Below are 20,331 nucleotides of genomic sequence, written 5' to 3' on the forward strand. Positions count from 1 at the left end.
TTTAAATGATCTTACCATTTTCTCCAAAATTCTTTGAAGAGATTCATCTATCAATGTCTCATAGGGGATATGTAACTACTAAGACCCACCTTTGACCATGCATTTTGTACAACTGTTAATCATCTCTGTGTAATTGTCTGTTCTTTACTGCATTAATCTAATTTAATTTTATTCCTTCCACCAATCTTTGTGATATTTTTCATATCTTTATGATTGCCAGAATATGATTAGTATATATTTCTTTTTGTCTTTATGTCAACCCTGTGAGTTAAACAGTGTTACCTGAATTTTATAAATGAGAATGTTGCAGTAATATTTAGGGTTATTATTATCAGTAAGCTGTAAGTGGGAAAAGCCATAAATGAAACCAAGGCCTTTTATCCTGATACATTTTCTTTTATTTTCACCAGTACAATTCTAGTTTCAGAGTATTCTTAATTTTTGAGTGAAATTTGGTTCTATCTCATTCTGGCTATGTAAGGCTTTGCAACAAACTTCTTCAAACTTTGATTTCCTAATTAAAATAATAAGGACAATAATAATACCTTCCTAATCTCATCACATTGAGAAGAAAATTAAGTTATATGGCAGTCTGACTTGCACAAAGCTTCTACGGTTAACCTTCTAAAGCAGTATTTTCATAATTATTTTTCTACTCAATAACCTTCACTAAACATCCATTACCTACTAAAGATACCTCAAAGTTTTTAACTTAACACTTTAATGATTTGGCATTAATGCACCATAGTATCTCCTCATCATGTAGCTTCTATTCCACAAATGAAACCACTAATTTTATTTGAAAGCCTAAATGTGCTTTGCCAAATCGATAACTTTATTCATATGATTTTCTATTCCTTGGATATTATCTCCATATGATACTACAATATCCATGTGGAAATTCTGCCCATGTTTTAGTCAAATCCCACCTCTTCAACAATCCCTTGATCTCCCAGAAGTAAACATTTTCTTTCTTCTCTTTCCAAAACATGTTTCTTGTCCCTCCTTTAAGATAGATGACAACATTTTAGTTTGTATTATATGTTAGATGCTTGCCAGTTTTCCCTATTAGAGGAAACCAAGACAAAGAAAAATTAAGAACCAAGCCAGGCATGGTGGTGCACACCTTTAAGCCCAGCATTGGAGAGGACAGATGTAGGAGAATCGCAGTAAGTTCAAGGCCACTCTGAAACTACATAGTGAATTCCAGGTCAGCCTGGGCTAGAGTAAGATGGTACCTTGAAAAAAAACAACTAAGGATTAGAGTGAATTGTACCGAATTTTTGACATTTTACCAAATTTTGACCTACAAAATTACAAATTCCAATGATCCAATCTAAATGAATGGCTACTTTCTCATTACTGATCTGTTTAATGTAACAAACAGCATGCTATAGATTGTGTTTTAAAGAAATTCTAGAGGATAATGTTTCCATTTTAAAATGATTTCTTATTATTTTTACCAATATGTCTGACATGTATATTTCAAAGTATGGAGCAGCAGCCAGTTTTGGGGTGAGCACTTAGAAGTAATCTCATGTATATTAAATATTAAAAAATCACATTCTTATACTGGAAGTCCCCTTCTTCCTTTTATTTGTTCTTTTTTTTTCTTAAGAGTTGCCTATGACATGGATCAACTTGAGATCAGAATATACACAAATGATGTCTTATTCTCCATTGTTCCAGTTAATATTATTACTTTTACCTGATATAAGAAAATCTTTTGCTTCTGAGAACAGTTATATAGCATATACTTATGAGACCCCAAAGTCTTTAAGAAACATCACTGAGGATTGTACTCCAGTAGATTTTTGCTTGGCAATCAAGTTTTACCACTTATTTTGTTTTGATATGTAATAAACTATATGGATATTCTAATTTGAATTATTATAATATATTTACAATGAACACAAACAAGAAATAATTAGCTTGCAAAATGTTATCATTAAAATCATATTGAATAATATAACTCCAATTCATTGTTCATTTGAATATTATGCCTCATGAAAATATGAAACATTCTACCACTATTGGGTTCATTTATAACTGATGATCAGTTATCAGCTAGAAACTGGGAATTCCTTAATACAATCATAACAGTATACATTTAATATGTTAGTGAAACTAAGTGCTCTTATCTTTGGAGACAAGTCTAGATAATTGTTTGTAAAATGCTTGAGATAAAATATGAATGCCAGTAGTAGAATTCCTTAACATTTTGATGAAAATTTAAACCTGTAGAGTGGTATGAGATATGTTCAAAATGCCATTCAGTTTGGTAAGTAATAAGCTAGTTGGTCTTACCTGCTCATGAATCTGGCTTGACCCACTGTGGCAAGGTTCATTTCCAACTTGTGTAGAAATTGAATCATTTTCTGTGATACATTGGATTTGTTGAGTAGAATGAGATTGCTGGCAATGTGGAGAATGAATGATCTGGGGTTGTTGGACAATGTGGTGATGACATTGAAGCTGAGGATAACATTCCTAAAACATGCATACATATAAAAATTGCCATATCACACATTTATACAATGGAATTCTACTCAGCGGTAAAGAAAAATGAAGTTATGAAATTTGCAGAAAAATGGATGGACCTGGAAAGGATTATACTAAGTGAGGTAACCCAGGCCCAGAAAGTCAAGCGCCACATGTTCTCTCTCATATGTGGATCCTAGCTACAGATGATTGGGCTTCTGCATGAGAAGGAAATTGCTTAGTAGCAGAGGCCAGTAAGTTAAAAAGGAGATATAAAGGGGAGAGAAAGGAAGGGAGGATGGTATTTAATATGTTGGTATTGTATATATGTAAGTAGAATGATTGAGATGGGGAGGTAATATGATGGAGAATGGAATTTCAAAGGGGAAAGTGTGTGTGTGGGGGAGGAAATTACCATGGATTTTTTTATAATCATGGAAAATGTTAATAAAAATTTAAAAAATAAAAATAAAAAATTTGCCACATCAAATAAGTAACATTAATCAAGATGAAACCAGAAAAACTAAAATAATTTGTTTTTTAGTAATAATTTAAGCTCTAGAATTTGTAGTTTCAATTTGAGATATTATAGCATTGGAAAAAATTGTTACATTTTGTTTTTATTTAACCAAGTACCCGTGACCATCCAAATACTTGCCTAGGTTTTATTTATTTATTTGCTTTTTAAGAGAGAGAGAGAGAGAGAGAGAGAGAGAGAGAGAGAGGGGATGCCATGACCACTTGCCACCACAAACAAACTCTAGATATATGCGACTCATTGTGCATCTGGATATGCATATGGGTACTGGGGAATTGAACCTGGGCTGGCAGGCTTTGCAAGCAAGCACTTTTAACTTTTAAGCAATGTCAAAAACTTATTTATTTACTTATTTCACAGAAAGAGAGAGTAAGAATATGGGTACACCTGGACCTCTTGCCACTGCAAACAAACCCCAGACATATGTACTACTTTGTACATCTGACTTTACATGAGTACTGGAGATTCAAACCGAGCTGTGCAAAGTTTGCAAACAAGTGCCTTTACCTACTGAGCCCTCCAGTGATCTTTTGGGAGAAAATATAAATATATACTCATGTAAACCTTTTTAAGTCTTGGTTTCCTCATTTTATGTACACTTACATAAAATATAGCTATCATTGTGTTGCTGTAAAGGGTGAATGAATTAATTACAATAAATTTCATACTAGAAAGTAGATGAGTTATAAAAACGTATTTCTATTATTATATCATCCATTTCATTTTCATCATCACCTACCTCACTAATTTTGTTTTATTTTTACTTTTTTGGTTTTTTGAGGTAGGGTCTCACTCTGGCTCAGGCTGACCTGGAATTCACTATGGAGTCTCAGGGTGGCCTCGAACTCATGGCAATCCTCCTACCTCTGCCTCCCGAGTGCTGGGATTAAAGGCTTGTGCCACCACGCCCGGCTTCACTAAAGTACTTTAATTATTTATGTCTTTATATGAAATGATTTTCAAGTTATATTAAATAAAATAAAAGCAAAGTGCAGGAGAAAAAATATTATATTCTCCCTCTGATATAATTTGTAAAACAATATAGATACATATATGTTAATATATGTATATGTTTATATATGTCCATCTATATATGTGTGTGTGTATGTGTGTACTTTTATGCACATAGGCCAATAAATTGCTAAAAGTAGCTAACTCTTGGAAAAGAAATTTAGTACAAGAAAGTATAGATGAAGAAGTATGTCTTCACTGTATGGTTTCTAATATTCTTTTCATCTTTTTTAATATTCTTTTTACATTCTGAAAACTTTTATGCTGTATACACAATACCTTTCATGAATACAAAAACATTTTGAAAAGAAGTAAAAACATTTAGACTCAATTTTTTTTAAAAAAAATTTTTATTTATTTATTTGAGAGTGACAGACACAGAGAGAAAGACAGGTAGAGGGAGAGAGAATGGGCGCGCCAGGGCTTCCAGCCTCTGCAAATGAACTCCAGACGCGTGCGCCCCCTTGTGCATCTGGCCAACGTGGGACCTGGGGAACCGAGCCTCGAACCAGGGTCCTTAGGCTTCACAGGCAAGCGCTTAACCGCTAAGCCATCTCTCCAGCCCAAGACTCAAATTTTATGAATAGCATTTTTTATACAGCCTCACACATGGTGGAGCAATATCTCTCCCATTGTGCTATATCAATTCTTATAACTGATTACAAAAGCTGTTGTTATAAAAAAATAAGGGCTGCCGAGATGGCTCAGCAGTTAAAGTGTTTGCTTGCAATGTCTGTTGGACTGGGTTTGATTCCCCAGTATTTTTGAGTACCCACAAAAACCAGATACACAAAGTGGCACATGCATCTGGAGTTCGTTTGTAGCAGCAAAAGGCTCTGTTGTACCCATACTCTTTCTCTCTCTGCTCCCAAACAGAATAAAAACATTTTTAAAAATATTCATATGTTAACCATATTTTGGAGCATACCATATGCTAAGTTTCAAAGTACAAAATACCAAACAGTTCTGATAAACTATAGGTTGTTTCTCTTTGATAGGTAACATATAATTACAGGGGATACAATTATATTAATTGAATAATTATGTTACCTGGTCTACTTTACCATCACCTTTTCTTTACTACAAAGACCTTTTTTTTTTCTTGGACCAGTCTAAAAGCTAGGTCTATTTGATTTGGTCACAAATGACTAAATGGTTTTATTTGGACTCTGGCTTTATCCAGAATGTCCTGTCTATATCACTGAGGAAACTTAACTAGAACAAATGTTCCTTTGGCATGATTTTACTTTGGGCAACTTCCACTGCAGATGTAAGTCTCCCAAATCACTTAAGTCATTAATGAGAAAAAGTGAGCCTAGTAAAGTAAATACTTAAGAAAAGCAGTGTTCTTTGTGACTGTGCATGCACCTGCATGTGGAGGCCAGAGGTCAACATCTGGCATCTTCTTTAGTCACTTTCCACCTTTTCTTTTGAAGCAGGGCTTCTCTCTGGGACAAAATTCCTCATTTCGGTTAGATTAGCAGTCCTGAAAGCCTCAGAGATCCTTCTGTCCCTAGTTCCCTAGCATTGGGATAACAAGTGTCAGAATCATGTATGGTTTCTATGTGTGTTCTAGGAATCCAAACTCAGGTCCTCATGCTTGTGCAGCAAGCACATTGTCCATTTAGCCATCCCCTCAGTCCCCAATGCAGTAGTAATTTCATTTGTATAGGCAATAATATAATGTACCAAATAGTTAATGTTTTACTCTAGAGATTGTAAATCACAGAGACTGTATACTTTCTTTGGGACAGTAAGCTGGAAGCAGCATCAAATGATATACCTCATATATTCCTTACTCCTTAAAATGTGTAAATTTATTTTTGACAATTAAGTTGGATAAATGATTGATGTTGTACTTTGATAGTTTTAGAAACATGTTCCTTGCAAGAACTGATATATTGAGTGAAGTTTTGCTACTTGGTATCATAATGCCTTGCTGTTTTTCTACTAGGAGTGTGTTTATTACATATCACACCAGAAACCTTCAGACTCTATTTGGTTTAACAAGCAAAAAGAAAAATTAAACATTTTGGTGGTTATGATTCCAAAAATTTGCTCCATTTTGTTTTAATTGGGCATCAAATAATAATGTGTTGTGTCTTATAAGAATAGTAACAACTGCCCATAAGTGCTTATAAACATAAAAAGTGTGCTCATGCTAAGAAGTTTAAAAAGAAAACTAAATATTTTATATGTATTTCATCTGTATATGAGAAAATGATTTTGCTATCTAAATTTATTTTTATTATTTAACTGCAAATTATAGATTGAAAAGTTGCCCCTCCTCCAGATATGTTTATGTTCTAAGCCCTAATAATATAAAAATATGCCCTTCTTGGGAAATAAGATCTTTACTTATATAATAAATGTATAATGAGGTTATTGAAGTACCCCTAATTCAATATGACTGATGTCCTCATAAAAAATGAGTAATTTAACACAGCCAGACATACACAGAGGGATGCTGAAGGGAAGACTCACATCGAAGAAATAAAATTAAGACAAAGGTGTAGAGTACTACATCTCAATACAAAGAATGTCTGAGGCTACCACAGGCAAGGAGACAGTCATAGGATCCCTTCCCTGGAAGCTTCAGAAGGATGGTGGCCTTGCCCACATACTCATTTCAGATTTATGGTTTTCAGAACTGTGAGACAATAAGTCTATGTAATTTTTAACCACTCAATTTCAAGTGCTTTCTTAGAGCAGTAACTAAAAATGGATATAATGTCCTAGTATACGAATATCCAGGGTGGACATGTTTGTATCCACTGAATAGAGAAATATGAAACCACTATTGGTTACAAGCACAACTGCATAAAAAACTTCGTGTTCCATATAAAACTGAATTGGTATTGCCCTGCTCCTATTTTGTACTCTCTACTTGGCCCTTAACTCAAACATAAATGAATTTTTTAATATGACTTAGAGCTCTAGTTTTCATTTAAATTGATCACATTAAAGGAATTAAAACAGGATTATAAAATCTTAAATTATTTTGTGAGATCAATTTAAAAGAAAACTTACATTTATTTCAATTAACTAATTAATTTATTTTAATTTTATTATTTTAATTGGATTTTTTAATATTTGCTATCCTTACTGGGGCAAGGTGGAATCTCATAGGTGTTTTAATTTGCATTTCCCTGATGATTAGGGATGGTGAACATTTTCTTAAGTGTGTGTTTGCCATTTGTATTTCTTTCTCTGAGAACTGCCTGTCCAGATCTTTGTTCCATTTTGTGAGTAGGTTGTTTGACTTTATTGTTTATAGGTCTTTGAGTTCTTTGTAGATTCTAGAAATTAGGCCTCTATCAGTTGGAAAGCCAGCAAATATTTTCTTCCACTCTGAGGGTAATCTATTGGCTCTGCTTATTGTATGTTTGTCTGTGATGAAACTTTTCACCTAGATGAGATCCCAATGGTTGAATTATTGTCTAAGAACCTGAGCTACTGGGATTTTGTTGGCAGGAAGTCTTTACCCATTCCTATATCATAGAAAGTTCCTCCTACTTTTTCTTCTTGTAGTAGCCAAGTTTCTGGTCTTATATTGAGGTCTTTGATCCATTTGGACTTGATTTTTGTGCATGGTGAGATGTGTGGGTCAAGTTTCAATTTCCTGCATATGGTTATCCAGTTTGTCCAACACCATTTGTTGAAGATGTTGTCTTTTTGCCAGCCTATGTTGGTTGTGCCTTTGTCAAATATCAAGTATCTGTAGTTACTTGACCCAAAGTTCGGGTCTTTGATTCTATTCCATTGGTCTATGCTCCTGTTGTACGTCAGTACCATGCTGATTTTATTACTATGGCTTTGAAATATAGCTTTAGATCAGGTATGGTGATGCCTCCAGAGGTGTTTCTTTTGCTGAGGATATGCTTGGATATTTGAACCCTTCTGCCTTTGCATATGAATTTTGAGAGCATTTATTTTCTATCTCTGAGAAGAACAATGTTGGGATTTTGATTGGTATTTCATTAAATCTGTATATTACCTTTTGGTAAAATTGCCATTTTCACAATGTTAATTCTGGCCATCTAGAAGTATGGGAGGTCTTTCCATTTTCTCAAGTCCTCCTCAATTGCTATTTTTTATGTTTTCATTGTATAGGTCTTTCACATCCTTATTTAATGTTTTTCCAAGGTTTTTTTTTTTTTTTTGGTGCTATTGAAAATGGGACAATGTCACTTATTTCTTTGTCTGTATCTTTGTCTTTTGCATTGCATTGATTTTTTTTATCCAGCTACTTTGCTAAAGGAGTTAATCACCTTTAAGAATTTTGAGATGGGTGCTCTTGGGTCTCATGTACAGAATCATGTCATCTGTGACTAGAGCTAACTTAAGTTCTTCCTTTCCAATTTTATCCCTTTTATTTCTTTCTCTTGTCATTGCTTGAGATAGGACTTCCAATACAATGTTGAAGAGCAGAGGTGAGAGTGGACACCCCTGTCTTGTTCCTGATTTCAATGGGAATTCCTTCACTATCTCCCTAGTAAATATTATTTGGGCTTTAGTATCTTCATATATAGCCTTTATTATGTTGAGGTATAAACTGTCCATGCCTATTCTCTCCAATGTTTTGATCATGAAGTGATGTTGTACTTTGTCAAGGGCCTTTTCTGCATCTATCAGAATGATCATGTGGTTTTTGTGTTTAAGCTTATTTATGTGGTGTATTACATTGACAGATTTCCATATGTTTAACCACCCCTGTATTCCTGCGATGCAGCCTGCTTCATCAAGGTGAATAATCTTTTGATGTATTGTTGGATTTGGTTTGTGAGGTTTTGGTTCAGGATCTTTCCATCGAAGTTCATCAGGGAAAGAGGCCTATAGTTTTCTTTTCTTGTGGCATCTCTGCCTGGTTTATAGGAACCCTTGTCTACACTTGGTGGGAATTTGAGATGGTAAAAACACTTTGGAAAGCAATATGGAGACTCTTAAAAAGGTTGACTATAGAGTTACCATCAGACCCAGATATTTCCTTACTGGGCACTTATCCTAAAAGCTCCACACCTCAGTTCAGAGAGATATGCTCAACCATGTTTATAGCTTCTCAATTCATAATGGCTAAGAGCTGGAATCAACCCAGATGTCCATCATTAGATAAATGGATAACCAAGATGTGGTATATCTACATGATGGAATTCTACACAGCATTAAGGAAAATTGACACAATGAAATTTGAAGAAAAATGATAGAACCTGGAGCAGATCATTCTCAGTGAACTCACCCAACCACAGAAAGGTATTTGTCACATAGTCTCATTCATCAACAGCTCTTAACATGAATCTACCCAAGATGCTGACATACCTAATAAGTATCTTGAGGACTGGACAATAGGGTAGCTGGGCAGGAGGGGACTGTAAGGGTAAGGGTGGGGATGGGGGACACAAAACTGGACCCAAATAGCCATGGCACCATAAACTTCTACATCCTAAAAGACAGACTAAATGGTTGAACCGTCATCAGGTCCTTAGATGGAACACCTGAATCACAAGGCCCTGGAGAGGGTGTGATGAAGACTAACCTTAATCTCCTGTTTCTCTCTCTCTCTCTCCCTCTTCTCTTTCTTCTCTCTATCTCTTTTACACTACCTATCTTTTTCTTCCTTATTTTCTTTGGTGCTGACCTGTAACTCCCGGTACCTGCATATGGTTAACATGCACAGTGAGCTGTTGATCAGAGAGACCTACAAGGTTCCCAAAAGAAGACAGATTTATGTCAGAGTACTTAATGGCCCAACAAAGGTTAGTGGTAAGATCCTACTGCTGAAGACACCATACACTGTTGGTATGGAACATGGAGTGACCTGGCCAGAATCTGAAAAAGAGTCAGTCCCCAGACAGTTAGCTCATCTAGTGCCAGAAGGTGCTATATGAGTGATTAGGGAAAAATGGCCAACATCTGTCCAAGCAACTCGTGGTCTAAGCTACTCAGCAGCAAACAACCTGCTGTGATGCTCACACAAGTGCAGTAGTGGCCCACAGCCATGGTGGGAAACCAAATGCTCTTGATTTGGCTAACTGATCTGCTCAGTGGAATGTAACCCATAGCTGGAGCTGGGAAGCAAGTATAAAACATATCCAGAAATGATTCTGCTCCCCATTATCAAGCAACCACCAATTCTGGGTTACAAGAGGACCTACACCTATTACATTCTTTCTAAAAAAAACAAAAAAAAAATGTTTATCCGATTTAGCTGGTACTAACTTCACTCTCCATGGGAGAATTTGTTTCTCTTTTTCAGATGGAAGCAGATCCTAAAGAGAAAACCAGCCCATCACACCTCAAAATGGCCCCAGCTGAAACTAAGGGTAATTGGGGAAATGAGCAAGAGTGCTGCTTTCTTGGTGAACCTGGTACCAGCACAAGGGTGAAGGAGATAGACACAGAAAACACTCAACTCCTACCAAACCAGATATCCAGAGACACAGAGGTTCCCAAGACCTTATCACTGAAGCAGGTGTAAAATGAACCCAACATGGCTCAGGGAAATTTGTGGGAGAAGGGGCAGAAGGATTGTTAAAGCGACCTGTTGGGTCATTATGCACAGAGATATTGCCTCTTACCCATAACTGATGGCTACCCCCACAATGCACGACCCACATTCCCCAATGAGGAGGGTCCCTTTTGGCGGGGAGGACAGGGAGGAGGCTAACAATGGTACCAACATGACTGTATACACTGTGTACATAATAAAGAAAAGAAAACATAAAAAGGTCAACATTCAGATTCTACTTTTTTTAATGGTTTCATGTTCCCTTTCAGTAAAGTCTATTTCAAATAATAAAATTCATATAAAATATTAAAGATAACATAAAGAACTATACACATACAACTGTAACTTATAATGGTATGGTCTGGTACTTGGCAATTGGTAGTATTTTAGCTCTATTAAAATATTCATATGTCAATATTTATTCTTCTAAAACTACATTTAATACAAATATTACTGACCTGGTCTGTATTTAGTTTCTCCACTTTTCTTATTGTTTTTTCATAAATTACATTGTTTCCTGGGAAGAAATTTCCTCCTCTTAAGAAAGGAGACAATGGTTCCTATAGAGAAAGTAAAGAGGATGTTAGATGTGAAAGGTTATTTTTTTTTCAATAGTAATTCAAAAAAATATCAAGTATCTAATAAACTGCCAAGTAGCAGAAGATTTTATGATGGAAGTAAAATACTACCTGCACAAGTTTCTGCAAGAATAAATGAACAGTAGTAAAAACAAAATACTCTGATTTTATCTTACTAATTTTACTATGTCTTTTGAGGGAGATTTGAAGACATGTGGAAAGATAATTTTTTCTACTCCTAAGACAAGACTCAATAAGTTTCTTCTCACGTAGACAAGCATGAGATCTCCCCATTAAATTTGTTTCACTGAAGGTTTTTGTTCTATGCAAAAGTGTAAGAGAAATGTACAATAAATATAATTCAGCCTTACTAACCCATAGTGCATGTAAAAACTATATGATTTTTTTCTAGAACTAAAGTTGTGTGCTCTTGAAGTATGCAATTATTTCTTATGATTATTATCAAAGCTAAGATTCTACTACAACATGTTTTGCATGCTGAGAACAGAGTAGAAGCTTTAAGAGCCACTCTATCTCTGTATATCAACTAAGTTGCTGTAGGATTAACCAAATGCTTAGAAGAGCCAGCCAATGAAACAGAGGCTGATGAGGTGTACAAGATCTGAAATAATACAGATAAAGACTAATAAGTTTCAGATAAGGAGTCTAAAATAAACTTAATTCTCATTACATTATTTTTCTTTTCTTTTGATTTTAATTTAAGATTTTACTTATGTAGAGTGAGCTGGGGTTGTTTTGTTTGTTGTTTGTAATGAAACAAAAATTGTGTCCATTCCTTTTTGATACAAAAGAGTAGCATATAAATGGAAAGGAACAAGCCTATTTCCAATTAATGTGCTTTGGTGCATTGTAAAATCAACAAAATATACTATATCCTATCACTTTTCATTTACTATAGTAATTACACTTTGAACAAATAAACTAAAACACTAGTTGTTGTGTAGGGAAGATACTCTCCCATTTTGTTTTATTTTAGATTTAGAAAATGTCCCACATGTAACTCAAGCTGGCTTCAAACTCATGATCCTCCTGTTTCAGCTTCTTGAATGCTGGGATTACAATTACATGTATGTGTCACCATATTTGGGAAGATGCCCTTCATCCAAAAGTTATATATGTCTGGTATTCAAGTTTGAATAAGGGGAGTTGTAAGTTAATGAATTTTGGTGGTTTTGTTTGTTTATTTTTTGAGGTAGGATCTCACTCTGGCCCAGACTGGCCTGGAATTCACTATGTAGTCTCAGGGTGGCCTCAAACTCTTGGTGATCCTCCTACCTCTGCCTCCCGAGTGCTGGGATTAAAGGCATGTGCCACCACGCCTGACTAAGTAAATGAACTTTGGATACCGATACCTATGTGACTAAATTAGATTAGTAGATGGAGTATTAATCATAAATTGAATTATATTTAGAAATATTTCTCTAGAAGTTATTTTTGTGCTTTGTTTGGTTAAAATTTATCTTCTTACTGGGTGTGATGGTGCACGCCTTTAATCCCAGCACTTGGGAGGCAGAGGAAGGAGGATCGCCATAAGTACAAGGCTACTCTGTGACTACGTAGTGAATTCCAGGTCAGCCTTGGCCAGAGGGAGACCCTACTTCAAAAAGAAAATTCTCTTCTTGCTAGTTATATATAATTGTACAACACATGTTGTTGAAGTGCTCAGTATGTAAATGCACTTTGCTAACTGCTATGAGGCATACAAACATGAATTAGACATTACTAGTAGCATTAAGTGATTGGTCCAGATTTACTAAACTATGAAAGATATTTATTTTTTTACTTCAAACTGAGAATGGTATTTAGATTTCTAAGACTGTCAGAAAGGCTTAATTTTTTTTCCACCATCTGGTCCTATATAAGGATTTTTTTCCAGTACCTAGTCTATATAATATAGTAAGACCACCACATATAATACAAAGAAAGTAACAAGTGCTAGCTGAAATATAGAGAAAGAACATATAGAATCTTCAGAGGAGGGAAATATATGTTCTTTTTGGTAGTGTTCAGGTAACATGCTTGGATATAAAGAGATAGATGGAAAAATAATATTCCAAGTGAAGAAAACACTATAATTCAAGGCACCTATTTTTCAAATGTGTAAGTCATATGTAACAGGCACCCTTGAACATGGAAATCTGTTTTATTAATCTGAAAGATGTCTACATTCTTTAAAATGAGTCCATTAAATGAACAGAATCTATACTTCAGGAAAAAAGAAAAGAAAGAATGTGAGAAAATCAGTTAGGTAAATCAAGGCTCATGTGTTCTCAATAATGACTCTGAGATCTTCAACCTGAGATTTCTACTAGACACTGGTACCAAAAATAAAAGAAAAACACTGATACTCATCTCATAGTACTATTTTAAGAATCAACATCTGATCATGCTTTTATTCCTCGTGATGCATAGTAATCTCTTTGACATACCGAATTACTGCAAAAAAAAAAAAATACTACCAAAAGAACCTTAACACAAAATAGGGTGAGGGCTAGGATGTAGCTCAGTCATTCAGTGTTCCTCTAGCATGCCAAAGTCCTGGGGCTAAGAGTTAATATGTAGAACCACAAAAAGGATGTGTAGGTGAGAACTCATTATGTATATTCAGCACATTGTGGAAAATACAGGCCTGGAACTAAGGAGATCAAGGCAAACAGATAAAAAGTACTATTCCACACCATGAAATTGCTGAAGTGAGTGCTAGAACTAGAGAAATTATAAGGGGCTGTAGAATGCAAAGAGGGAAAATACCATTGAAATCTGGAGGGGAAATTTTCAGAAATAGTTAGATGTCAAAATTACAAACACTTCTGAGAAGTCAATGGGTAAGAGCTGCAAAGTAGATTTGATTGAGATAAATCCATTGACTTTCATTAGTAAACTCAATGAATGCTGGCCTAATTGGGAAAATGTTATGGACCTATAAAACCTGTATATCACTTCTTCTAGCATATTCTGTGAAAACTGAGTAAATCATTAACTATTCTGAAGTTTGCTTTTCTTGTCACAGGGATATAAACAAGGTCACCTGAATGACATAAAACAATGTATTTTAGGGTAACCTAATCTTTATATTTTATAAATATAGGATTTTTCATGTATCATAGCATTTCAGCATAGAATGATTTTTGTGAATCATGTTATAATGTTTCTAGTATATCTATGTTATATAAAAATAGGCTTTTTTGAAGGTTCAGACTTTATTAGTTCTGAATACCCCACACCAAATAAACAGATGATTGAGAGAGAAGAGACGATTAAGAAGCCCTTTCTTAAAGATTTAGAATCTTCTGAAATGGGAAAACAAATTCAACAAAATTGAAACTTTCTTCTTCATGAACATGAGCAATGAACATAGTTCATTATATGTATTGAAGCACAAGATTTTCTTAAGGAAAGAAGATGGCTTAGATATAAACAGTATTGATTCTCTTTAGAGCATGATTTGAACTTATTATATAGAAACGATTTACCTAAAAAGCCCTCCAAATTTAGATAAAAGGTATAACAAAATATTAATTAATATAAATAAATTATTCCAGAAAACGTACCAGCACAATAGCTTTAATCAAACATTTTAGAGTACTTAGCATACAAGTAGCTAAACAGTTTTACTGTTCTGGCAGCTTCTTCTGTTCAATCTGTACATTTGACTTGGTGCCAGATCCTCCCTAAAAATTAACAGGTGTTTTTAATATAGCTGATGTTATAACTTTAATTGATACTTTTAGAACTTCTGGCAGTAGTTCTCACATTCAACAAAGTATGTAATCCACAGCATCTACTTCACTGTTCCCAGACCACAAAGCTGTGCTGGAAAAATGTTTTAACCCTAACTCCCAGCCCCAAATTTTATTCATTAAAAGTTCAAGCTATCCATATTGAGGTATACTCTCCACCCTTTGTGAACACACTAATGCTTTCTTGTCAAAGTCTATTCTTAAACCTCACTCTCCATAGCCTACGTTTATTTGAGATGGTTGGCCAATCATTTTCTCCATTTGCTTCATTTATTCTGGGGTTTCATCTTTTTCTGCATATATAATAGGTTCAATCAAATCTCACAATTCTCCCCCTTTTCCAAACCCAGTTTTAGTTGGAGTACAATATACCAAGTGTCAACCAGAAAAATGTAAGATTTAGTCACATCTGACTTTTCTTCTGTCAGCTTCCACAGCCAATAAGTTATCAAGAATTGCTACAGCTATCCTGAGAATAACTGTAAGAAAAGAGAAGAATTTCAGAAGGCCTAAGGCAATCACACTTGCTTCAACTTTAGTTCCCTTTTTAGTTAGTATAACTATGCTAAAATAATATTACATTAAATGCCAAAATAAATATTCTCTGACTTTTTCACACACAGACAAATGTATCTCCACCTGGACATCAGTGCAATTTTATCTGTATTTCTCTCATGGTATCTATTATTCACCCTACCTTTTATGTTACAAAGTATTTTATACAACTATTTGTGGATATGTCTCAAGTCCCTTCTTCAAAGGAACTATAAGCTCCTTAGTTTGGGAAATATGTTTTATTTCCTTGATTGCATTTGAAGGCTATAGAGTGTCTTCTTCATATCTGGACTTTTACAATGCAAAAATAAGTGAATTGATAAATATATATTGGATTCCACCCAACAATAGAAGAAAAGCATTTTCTTTATGTTATATAAAATAATAACTCAAAAATACATAAATCCTTTGACTAAATTGGCAGAGAATAAGGAAGATCAGCAACTAAAAATAAAGAAAATGGCTGAACAGAGAGAAGAAAATCATGATCAGAGAAGAGGATTGAGATCAGTTTAATTAAAGGGAGAAGAAATAAAGATTAGAAAAGCTGGGAGGTAAAAGGGTATAAAGTTGCCATTTAAGTCTTAGCTTATTATAAATATTGTAATTATACTAGAATGTTCTCCTGAAGGGATTTAAAAGTGCAAACAAAAGGGATTATATTTAGAAGTAAAATAGGGGATATATCCAGGCAGGATTTTTCAAGCTGTTTTGCAAAAACAGTGATTTTTTTGTTTGTTTGTTTACAAAGTATGTGGCTTGTTATATTGTTTAAACAGGAGAGAGTTAAAAGCTTTAAGATGAATATTTTTGTTTGATATTATATTGGGTCTTTTGAAAAAGAATGTTTTTAGCTCATTGCATAACAGGACAATGGATTCTTACAGAGAAAAACCCAGTGTTTTTCATATGCCCTGCATTTGTGGGTCCACTTTTGATGTCACTGCCTTTGTAACTCCAAAGTAGATAATACAAAATATCAGTACATTAGTTACCCAGTAATTAATTTACTTTCATCATCAGTTATGCTAAATGTGCTCTTTTTCCTCTCCTAGTTCTGCATTGTTCAAATTCACTTCATACTCTGTCACTTTGTAACTCAATATTCATACAGCAGTTAAGGACTTATGTCTCAAAAAAATGGGACCTTAATTTTATTCTCTGTTCTGACAACAATCTGTGACACATATGAGAGAATTGATATTCATAGAATATATGACTGAACTCACCTGTGCTCCTCTTCCCTAGCCGTTTTTTTTTTTTTCTTTCTTTTTTTTTTTTTTTTTTCAAGGTCGGGTCTCACTCTGGCTCAGGCTGACCTGGAATTCACTATGTAGTCTCATGGTGGCCTCAAACTCTTGCCTAGCCATTTTTAAGGATGAAAGGGGATGCAATATATAACTTGCCTGGCATGGAGTACATACTCAATATTATTTCTCTTTTCTCCATCAACTAAATAATATAGATTCATCCAAAGCTACATAAGACTCACTGGCAAAGTGAAATGGACGCCAAACATAGTGACATTCGGTATACACACTAGGAAAGAATAGATTTTACATTATGAAAGAAGAGCTATCTGGAACTAACTTTGGAAAGCCAGGAGATAACAAGTGGAATGCGCATCTGAGAATGCATATCATCCAGCTTTTGTGTGAAAGAAAGAGGAGAAGAGTTGAGGGGTGAAGAGACGGCTTAGTGGGTAAGGTACTTCGCAGGAAAACCAAAGGATATAGGTTTGATTCCCCAGTACTCACTTAAAGCCAGATGCACAAGGTAAAACATGTGTCTGGAGTTCATTGGCATAGGCTAGAAGTCCTGGTGCACCCCACTCTTTGTCTCTTTATCTGCCTCTCTCTCTCTCTCTCTCTCTCTTTCTCAAATGAGTGACTGAATGAAGAAGTAACTAACTAACTAACTAAATATATTTTTTAAAGAGTAAAAAAAGACATGAGAAATATGAGGAAAGTGTAAAGTAATTGATTAAGTCAAAAAGAGAAATACTTACTCAGGGCATTGTATGAGGTGCACACCTACTTAGAAGAGGCAGGAGGATCAGTGGAGCCCAATAATTCAAGGCTAGCCTGGGCAACATAAGATGAGGATTTTTTTAAGAGAGAAGGAGAAAAGATGTGGGGGAAGTAGGTGGAGAGAGAGAACTTGAAAAATGTGGAGTGGGTAGGGAAAGACAGAAGTGGGAGGAGGAAGCAGGGAGAGGTGAATGGGGGAGAAGGTCAAGTTATAAACAATTGATGATGAAGATTAATTAGTTACCAGAAGTTGGAGGGATCAAAGTTACATATGCAAGAGAAATGCTGCCTCTGTAAAAAGTCAGCTTTTCAGTCTTTGTTCATTTAGTATGTATCTATTAAAGGGAAGAAGTGCAGGAGGGGGACAAAGAAAGCAACGTATACTCTCCATTCTGAGGTTCTTCTCATTGCCCCTTACCATCCAGCTTTCAGACTTGTTTTAGTATGTGATTGTGCAAAAGAAGCAGGCAACTGCTTCAGCTATAATCATATCCCTTTCCAATGTTTACATGAACTTATGAAAACTCAAGAAAATCATCTCCTGCTGATATTCTGTGTGCACAAGGTTTATGCAGACACATGTGCAAAATTACTAGCTTCCTTAACTAAGGAGACATGAGAACATTATTTTAATGTAAATAAATATCAAAGGAAAGGAGAGATAGATACTAATAGAAGATCAGTACATTACCCCCATGCACCTATATATCTAGCAAGCACGGAACCCTAAATTAACCATATGAATTCTATAGCTGAAACAAATATCTTATTTTATCAACAAGGTGAAGCTTGTTTCCCATTAAAATGAAGAAATAAAGAGCAAAGCAAAGAATGTCATATATTATCTAGCAGGATCACACTCCTTCCTCTTGGGAGACTTATGTCTTGTAATCTCAAAGAAAGTTCTGTTTCAACTAAACTTGTTTGTATTTGCATGAAGAAAAGCTTATTAATGTAAAAAAAATAATTTTCTTCTTTAAATGGGACAAAGATTAATGTGTGTTTTGTGAAATATAAAGTTATATATCTTAGTAAGAAATGTAATCATGTGATTTTTCTAAACAGCTCATTGCTAGGCACCTGAATTCACACACTACAGACAACAAAAGCATGAACAGTTTTAAACTTTAGACTTAGTTTTCTCCTTCTTTAGTTCAAATCTCAGAAGTAAATATACTAAACTTTCCAATTCCTGATATAACATTCAGTGGTGTTTATAGGAAGCCTGAGGAAGAACTTTGGCCCATTTTTCTTCTGTCCAAAGTACAAAACCTCCTTTGTAGTACAAGGGTGAGGATATAAAATTATAAGGCCTTTATAACCCAAGAATTTCAGGCTCCTTGGAACAGTTGCATCTCTGAGTCAGAATGTATATGTGCATGATTATCTGAAATTTATGATAGCATTTTGATACTAATATTTACAAATGCACTTCCTAAATGGAAGAAAGTGCAATGATCTGATTTTGAGGATATGCTAACAGATTTATCCAGTTTAAGATATTAACTTCTAAGGAAATATATGTTGGACAAAGGATGTGTGTGACATCTTACCTGTTCAGGGTTTTGCACTATATATCTCCTAATAGTGGTTTGTGGATATGTCGTGACTTTCACTGTTGGAGAATGGAGTTCCTGTGAAGATAGAAAGATTATGTATACATACACACACACACACACACACACACACACACACACACACACATATATATATATATACATATACATACATATATGTACACACACACACACATATATATATATATACATACATATACCTATACACATACATACATATATATTCACTTAGAGACTTGAAGACATAAATAATAATAGGTAACAACTTTCAGATGGTATTTGCATGAATAACAATATATGACTTTATAACTTAGTTAATGTTAACCCTAGAAATATTTCATTTGGTTCATGCTTATCACTATGGTACCTACTTGTATTATACTAATTTCATCCCATTTTGCTATACATTTTAAAGATTTTATCGATATATATATATATACATACATACATACACACACATATACATATATATATATATATATATACACATATATATGTATATATAAAATACATTCTCACATATAATTATAAAATATCTTTTCCTAGAGTTTTACAAATAAAATATTCTAAAAACTAAAATTTTACTTGTCCTTAAATTCTCTTACTGACCAGGTCTTCTTATAAGTAGTTGATGTAGAAGAACAAATGGTTCAATTAAACTTTACAAAAAATACTGCAGATTTTTTTTCCTTTCATAAAAACTAGGATTTTGCAGACTCCAGCTCCCTTGCTATTTTATTTTTATATACTGTTTGTAGGAGAAAACCTATTAAGAGACTAAAAGAAGTCCGTATTTATTTTCCCTTTTATTTTGCTTTTTTTTTCCTTTTGGTAGAAAAGTACTATTTCTTGTTTTTAATGTTTGAATTTCCTACATCTTCTCAATCTTCTAAGACATGAGCATAAGTACTACTCTATTGTTGTCTATTGTTGTGTGATTGCTTAATAGAACCACAGCATACTAATTCTATGTAATATTTGTTTATTTTTTATTATTTATTTATTTATTTTTGCTTTTTTGAGGTAGGGTCTCAGTCTAGCTCAGGCTGACCTGGAACTCACTATGTATCCTGAGGGTGGCCTTGAACTCAAAGAAATCCTCCTACCTCTGCCTCCCAAGTGCCAGGATTAAAGGTGTACACCACCATGCCTGACTCCTATTGTTTTATTTTAAAGATTACTGTAAACCATATTTGAGATTTGCCCCTGAAAATACCCATTTGCCTCCCTACACCCTACTCAGTCTGAGTCAAAAGAATTTCAGAATATGAAACTTTAGTAAGATGACCTAGGTC

The 20,331-nt window shown here is 34.4% G+C and overlaps 1 protein-coding gene across 1 annotated transcript in view; it reads right to left on the minus strand.

Moving 5' to 3' along the window:
* Pof1b (POF1B actin binding protein) overlaps positions 1-20,331 on the minus strand; it is a 90,734-nt gene that overhangs the window by 48,607 nt on the left and 21,796 nt on the right. Inside the window, exons 4-6 of the mRNA XM_004669612.2 lie at positions 19,013-19,093; positions 10,994-11,095; positions 2,308-2,490 (exon numbers count right to left, since the gene is read on the minus strand). Of these exons, the coding sequence (XP_004669669.2) occupies positions 2,308-2,490; positions 10,994-11,095; positions 19,013-19,093 (366 nt within the window). The remainder of the gene's footprint in view (positions 1-2,307; positions 2,491-10,993; positions 11,096-19,012; positions 19,094-20,331) is intronic.

The sequence above is a fragment of the Jaculus jaculus genome, chromosome X, assembly GCF_020740685.1.
Source record: "Jaculus jaculus isolate mJacJac1 chromosome X, mJacJac1.mat.Y.cur, whole genome shotgun sequence".
NCBI lineage: Eukaryota > Metazoa > Chordata > Mammalia > Rodentia > Dipodidae > Jaculus > Jaculus jaculus.